The following is a 6860-nucleotide window of genomic DNA, read 5'->3' as shown; positions in this document are numbered from 1 at the left end:
CCAACCCATACGTGAGGGTATCTATGGATAGGTTTTCAAAAATGATATTGAGGTTTTTAATATCATTTTATTTAAACTGAATAGTTTGCGCGAGAGTCACTTCCAAAGTGGTAAAATTTGTTCCCCCCCCCCTATAACTTCTAAAATAAGAGAATGATAATACTAAAAAAATATATGATTTTTGACTTGCAAATTTCGGGAGTGGACTTGCAAATTCTTGCTAATTTTAACGAGTGTTTTGACACCAGTTTTGAAAGTTTCTGACAACAAGTCAGGGCTGCGTGAAGTTAGCCCTTCCTCGGTTCCACCCCTTATAACTCCTTTGTTTTTGACTTGCAAATTCTGGGATTGGACTTGCAAATTCTTGCTAATTACTTGCAAACTATTGGCACTGTGCAAAACTTTTTTTGAAAAAAATTAAAGGCCAACTTCACGGCGGTGCATTTTAGTTTGGACTTTGTAATCTGTATTACTGTATTACTACATTGATAACCACTGTGTGACGGGGAGTATAAGACCATTCCCTCGGGGGTTATTGCACCTTTAGCCATATGTCGCGAGGGCGGCTCCTTCACGCCTTTTGACGACGCGGTCACATCCCTCCGACGGGTTTCGTCAATGTGGTTATTAATGTGTATTCCTACAGTTAAATTTTTTCAAAATTTTTTTTTGGTTTCCTAAAATGCATTTGCCTGCGGGCGCCAACATCCTCCTTCAATTTTTTTTTTTTTGATTTAACATCTAGCCAAATTTATTAAACATTGACAATTTGGTATCTTTGAATAATCCTTATCTTTAATGAGCTAAATATTTTAAATAGTTTTTTTTGTTTAAGAAGCTGGGCATTTTAGTTTGTATTTTGTAATGTGTAATCATACAGTTAAATTTGATATAATTATATATTTATATATCATACGTTTCAGGATTATTTAGCCCGCGTACGTATTTACGTCTATTTTTCTGCAACTATTCGATTTTTGCAAGATATGCCGAGCTCGTGAATGCGCGAATAGATGAGACTGGTCGACCGTTATCATTTTACGTCCACCCCGATTGCGATCACTGGGTGTGAAAGACGTACCATCCAATTACTGAATATGGTTATCGGGAGGCAGAAAACCGTTTCAATAGAAGCGATAGTGTAGATTTACCAATAGCTTTATTTACCAACCATATTTTATTTAATGTTAAATTCCATCTATCCCATCAGTATTATTATAAAAGATTATTCTCTTTTTTTTTGTACTATCCTCACAGAATTTCATAATATGTTCCTAATAAATCTATTTGTCCACCCGAATAATTCAACATTAACCATAAATTCATAATGACGATACACTTATATAATATATAATATACGTTAAAAACATAAAGTTATCCAATACATACATCCATGGACGTTCGGCACACATATAAAAATAAATATGTCGGGATCATCTGGATCATTTTTCGACAGCTCTACAAAACCTACAACATTTAACTCGCCTCTAGTAAGTGACATATAGATTTTTTGATTTTTTTACCCTTTTTATAATTAAGCTTAATTTTATATTAGTTATCACCACCATTATTTACCGATGCATTCGATTTCGATCCGAACCAACCCTTCCCATGTCGATCACCCACTGCATTGGATATAACATATTATGTATCCGACACTGAGATTCTACAACTCAGTAAGGCTCACTTGATATATACAAATAAAAAATACTATGGTTTTCTAAATTTTTAAATTCTGTTTTCCAGATGACGCTCAATCGAGGCATCTACTTGATGAATATGAAGTGTATTGGACAAAAAAATGTTACAAAGATTTCAATGGCAAACTTTTACAAGAAAAAAATCCTGTTGAAAACATACCTATAAATATATCAAATAACATTTTTTGTATATATTACTAGCAGACCCGGCGAACTCCGTTCCGCCACCAGATTCGTTTTATGTAACATTTCGTTTGGTGATTTATAGATAAAGAAAAAAAATTTTTTTTGTTATATATTTGAAAAGGAAAATATTTATTTCATTTCACAACAGTAATAAATTCATTTCAATTACCTACTAAAATGAAGTGTTATTTAATTGTTTCATTGTAGTGCTCTTTGGTAAACCACATTTTTTGTTTTTTGGTCTGACGTTAACACAAACAAAGCGGATGGTTTCCCAACTCGTGAACACGCAACGTATAATACGCTTGACAAAAACGTCTAACATATGCTTGGTTAAGTCAACGAGCAATTCTTGCAGCAAAGAATAATGATGTCCATGCACTGAATTTCACTATTCAATCAAAAATTGCTGGCGATTTGGTGACATACAAATCCGTTGATTCAATAACAAATCCCGATGATGTAGTAAATTATCCAACGGAGTTTTTGAGTTTTTGTCCATGTGAAAAACAATGATTTTCCAAATTGTAACGCATCGTACAAACGATGTGTCTCGTTTACACGATGCATGATATTGCTTCTTCGCTGAACGACAATGTCTCGTGATTTAGTTGGATCGCCAACAATAATTGCAGCAACATCATTAACGGTGGGTGCATTGAATCTTCGCACATGTTCACCTGTTGGAGTACAATCCGCTCTTATGACAAATTTGTGCGTATCCGATGGCATTCGTTCCAATGCTGTTTTGAACATATTAACCACAGCATTATTAGCGTGAAAAAATGCTTGCAACTGTTCAATAATTCGTCTCTTTAACTGTTGTGCTCCCTGTATATTGCACCGCACGTTCAGCTGATCCACCATCGACGAAATGAAATATATTTGCAGAAATTGATGCGGTTCATCTGGTGTGGTTGGCACCATTGAACCATGCAAATGATATATTTGACCTTGTATCTGTAATTGCAAATAATCATTAAAATTTGTTCATGAATACATTGTAAATCGTGTGATGGTGTAGTGTGTGGTGTATATGAAGTTGTTATGTGTTGCAATTATGTGTTGGTTATGTGTGTTGTATCTTTTACCTTGCAAGTCGGCATGAAGCCGCCTTCTCGAATGATATTAGCTCCAAAGGAAGTCATGCGAAAGCAGTTATTGTATTCAAGGATGTGTTGAAGAAAATGGCTGGAATCGGGATCACTTCCATCAAACAATGTTTTCAGTGGCTGTGGTGGTGTAAGTAATGGATCCAGTTTGACTTTTCCACTTGCGCAGCACAATCCAACCGTTTCTCTTTTGAACTTTAACGCATTGCAATATCGGCATATAGTCGTCATTCGTCCAATATCCAAATTTTCATCATCACTGTAGTTCGCAGTGGGATCATATTGGAATGCCAAGCGATTGTATGATGCCAATGATCTTCGTGTGCTCACGCGATGTCTCAATCGGTCATTTTCTCTTATTATATTTTGTCTTTCTTCTCTTAAGTTCCTTGAATAGACTTGTTGCTTGCTTGCATGTCTTGTGCGGCGGCCGATGTTCGCACGTCGTTCTCTAGGCATTTTGGACTATGGACGGAGTGTTGAATTTAACTTCAAATGCACGATCCACATAATTTACACTGAGCTTAAATGAAATTAACTGAGCAGAGAATAATGACTATCTGTCAAACACTTTATCACGCACCGTTGCTATTGGTTTGAAGTACATGCTATGTATAATAGATGGCGCTGTATGTGAAAAACGATTTCCCCACTTTTCTGTTGAATTTTTCCTGAATTTTCCAGAATTTTCTTTGCTATAAACCTCACGGAGCCCAAGACCTTTCCAACGAATGCAAAACCGTGGAAATCGGTTCGTGCGTTCTGGAGTTATAGCGTCAGGGAGGAAAACCGGACTTATTTTTATATAATAGATTGTAAACGACTTTTTTTTTATCCTCGATACATTTCAACGTTAAAGTTCCACCGTGATTAAATAATAGTATATTATAGAAAATAAATATTCGTAGAAAATTAGCTTCTTCGGGTTGGGCTTCTAATCAGTATTTTATACGATGCGAGTGCGTATAATAATAATAATAATAATAATAATAATAATAATAATAGGTAATAAATTAATATCCCACAGTAAGTAAATAAATAAAACTCACTTATAATTCTGGTGTCTAAAAATGGATTTTAATTCGTGATGTTGGTTAACGGTATAGACTCCATCGGTGTTAATGAGTACGATGGCGATGATGATGATGATGATGATGATGATAGTGATGATGCATGATTTCGATTCTATTGATAGCTATACACTATAGAATGTATAGAGTACCTATATACTTTAGTATATAAACATATATACTTTAGTATATAAACATATATACTTTAGTATATTTACGTATATAATATAGTATGTATAGAGTACAAACTGTGGTATATATAAATATATATATATATATATATATACTAGGGAAGCGCATGATGACGTAGGCGGTGCATGCTGGGGGGGGTGGGGGGAGGGAGCTCAGGGAGGCGCAGGGAGATGCTGGGAGGGGCAGTGCTGGCAGGGGGGATTGGAAGGGGGAAGGGCGCATGGTGACTAGAGAGGGGGCGAAGCCGGGGGGGGGGGGAGGGGTGCCAGAACTGGCTATTTCATACTACTCACTAATAAAAATATTAATGGTTAAATAATACATTTTTTGTTTGTTAAAATAAACTTTTGTAAATAAATTAATATTTGTAACTGAATACCTCTATACCTAAAGAAAATAATTACTGTATGTCTTTAGCGTAGGTATAACATATTTATATGTATCTATAATCTATTACTAGTTTAACTTTTACACAAATATAATTTGGTAGTTATATAAACATTAAAACGGAATTCCCCAAGGGTCGTCACTAGCTGTCACGATCTTCCTCCTATCAATAAATGACATTGTTAAAACAATAGAAACTCTTGTAAATGCAAATCTATTCGCAGACGACCTAAACATACTTTGCAGAAGCAGCAACCTAAATACAGTACAACAATTACTACAAAATAGCGCAAATAACATAACAAAATGGTTAAATAAAACGGGCTTCAACATCTCCAGCCAAAAATCACAAAGCATCATATTCACAAAAAAAAGAAAACAAGGTAAACTCCAGATAAAAATAGATAACAACATTATACCAAACCAAAATAAAATAAAAATTTTGGGAGTAATTTTTGATACCAAATTAAACTGGATCCCACATTTAAAATATGTAAAAAACTCCATCACAAAAAAACTCAACATAATAAAAATTATCTCACATACATCATGGGGTGGTGAAACTTCTACACTATTAAAAATCTACAGAGCACTAATCCGGTCTAAAACTGATTACGGCTCAATAATATTCAGGACAGCCAATCCTAAACACCTAAAAATGATTGATGTGCCTCTAAATACTGGCATAAGACTAGCAATTGGAGCCTTCAAATCCAGCCCAATAGCGAGTCTAAGAAACATTGCAAATGAACCATCCCCCGACATAAGGAGAACACAAAACAATATACTCTATGCATCCCGAACATTAAAAAATGAGAACAACCCAGCAATCAAATACATCGACAACACAAACAAAGAAGCAGAGAACCTACAAATAAATATAAAACAAATAGTACCAAGAGAACCACAAACCATACCTCCTTGGCTAATGCAAATCAATACAAACATCGAAATAACAGAATATAAAAAAAACAACACAAATCCTAATATCTACAAAAATCTTTTCCAAGAAATAATACAAAAATACCCTGATAGAAAACATATTTACACTGATGCATCTAAAACAACAGACAGCGTAGGGATTGCAATAGTAGCAGAAAAGACAATCACAACTTACAAATTACCCCCCGAATGCTCAATCTACACAGCTGAAGCACTGGAAATATATAATGCGACCTTGCACATAATACAAAATAAAGATACAACACCTAACAACTACCTCGTAATCAGTGATTCATTTAGCAGCATCACAGGAATCCAAAACACAACACATCCATCTGACATATCCAAACTAATACAAGAAAAAACACATGAAGCAAGTGGTATGGGGATGGATATATGCTATATGTGGGCTCCTGGACACTGCGGCATACAAGGCAACGTAAAAGCAGACCTAGAAGCGTCAAAAGCTGTCTCCTCCCCAGACACCCCACTACTCAATATATACACACATGAAGACAAAAAAAAACAAATCAAACAAGTCCTAAACCAAAAATGGCTCATACAATGGATAAACCAGCATACAAAGTTAAACCAAATAAAAAACAACATACAGACATGGAAAAACCCCGGACTCAACAGAAAAGAATATGGAAACCATATTAAATCGTCTAAGAATAGGCCACACTTTCATCACACATAGGCATCTTATGGAAAAAAATGATCCCCCCATATGCGAAATGTGTGGAGTGGACCTCACAGTAAAACATATAATTACTGAATGCCAAAAATATGATGACATGAGGAAAAAATACGACATATCTCAACAAATCGGAGAAGCATTAGGACCTGGCACCCAATCAATCCACAACATCTTACAGTATATAAAAGAAATCCAGCTATACAACCTAATTTAAGTTCTTTTCCACAAGATATATAATATGTAATTGTAAATATTTTTAATCACTGTAAATTGTAAACTAATGGCCACAGAAGCCGATGTTTTATGAGATCAATAAAAAAAAGGTGGATAAGTGGATGTCGCTCTGCTGTACGGTAGGTTACAAGTGGGTCACTGTAATGGATGGTGTTAAATTTGAATTCAATGATATAATATCATTGTATAAGAAAAACGATTCTGAGCGAAAACGGTCAGTCAGCCTATGATTTTACCAAGTATATTTGATGATATTATTGTGAATAAAGTAATTTATATATAACCTATTTACGTGGAGCCTTGTTTTAAATTTTCAATCCTTAGCCATAAAAGTTAA

At 34.9% G+C, this 6860-nt stretch overlaps 2 protein-coding genes across 2 annotated transcripts; one reads left to right on the top strand and one right to left on the bottom strand.

Moving 5' to 3' along the window:
* Window positions 1–2327: 2327 nt before the first annotated feature.
* On the bottom strand, window positions 2328–3457 carry LOC132953037 (uncharacterized). Its single transcript, XM_061025586.1, has 2 exons — window positions 2978–3457; window positions 2328–2846 (listed from the first exon to the last, which is right to left on the bottom strand). Exons 1-2 carry the CDS (start codon window positions 3455–3457, stop codon window positions 2328–2330), a joined length of 999 nt encoding a protein of 332 aa, XP_060881569.1.
* Window positions 3458–4085: 628 nt separating this feature from the next.
* On the top strand, window positions 4086–6289 carry LOC132953036 (uncharacterized). Its single transcript, XM_061025585.1, has 2 exons — window positions 4086–4161; window positions 4782–6289. The coding sequence occupies exons 1-2, from the start codon at window positions 4086–4088 to the stop codon at window positions 6287–6289; spliced, it is 1584 nt and encodes a 527-aa protein (XP_060881568.1).
* The last annotated feature ends 571 nt before the right edge of the window (window positions 6290–6860 follow it).

The sequence above is a fragment of the Metopolophium dirhodum genome, chromosome 9 (genome assembly GCF_019925205.1).
Source record: "Metopolophium dirhodum isolate CAU chromosome 9, ASM1992520v1, whole genome shotgun sequence".
Classification (NCBI taxonomy): domain Eukaryota; kingdom Metazoa; phylum Arthropoda; class Insecta; order Hemiptera; family Aphididae; genus Metopolophium; species Metopolophium dirhodum.
Note: the sequence above shows the minus strand (reverse complement) of the source record. Positions and strands in the feature narration are given on the sequence as shown.

Excerpts from the sequence above, each read along its gene's own strand:
- LOC132953037 (XM_061025586.1), bottom strand. The coding sequence starts at position 3,457 with ATGCCTAGAGAACGACGTGCGAACATCGGCCGCCGCACAAGACATGCA. Across the intron at positions 2,847-2,977 it reads GCTTCATGCCGACTTGCAAG|ATACAAGGTCAAATATATCA; the intron begins GTAAAAGATACA and ends TTGCAATTACAG.
- LOC132953036 (XM_061025585.1), top strand. The coding sequence starts at position 4,086 with ATGTTGGTTAACGGTATAGACTCCATCGGTGTTAATGAGTACGATGGC. Across the intron at positions 4,162-4,781 it reads TGATGATGATGATGATGATA|GGTCGTCACTAGCTGTCACG; the intron begins GTGATGATGCAT and ends GAATTCCCCAAG.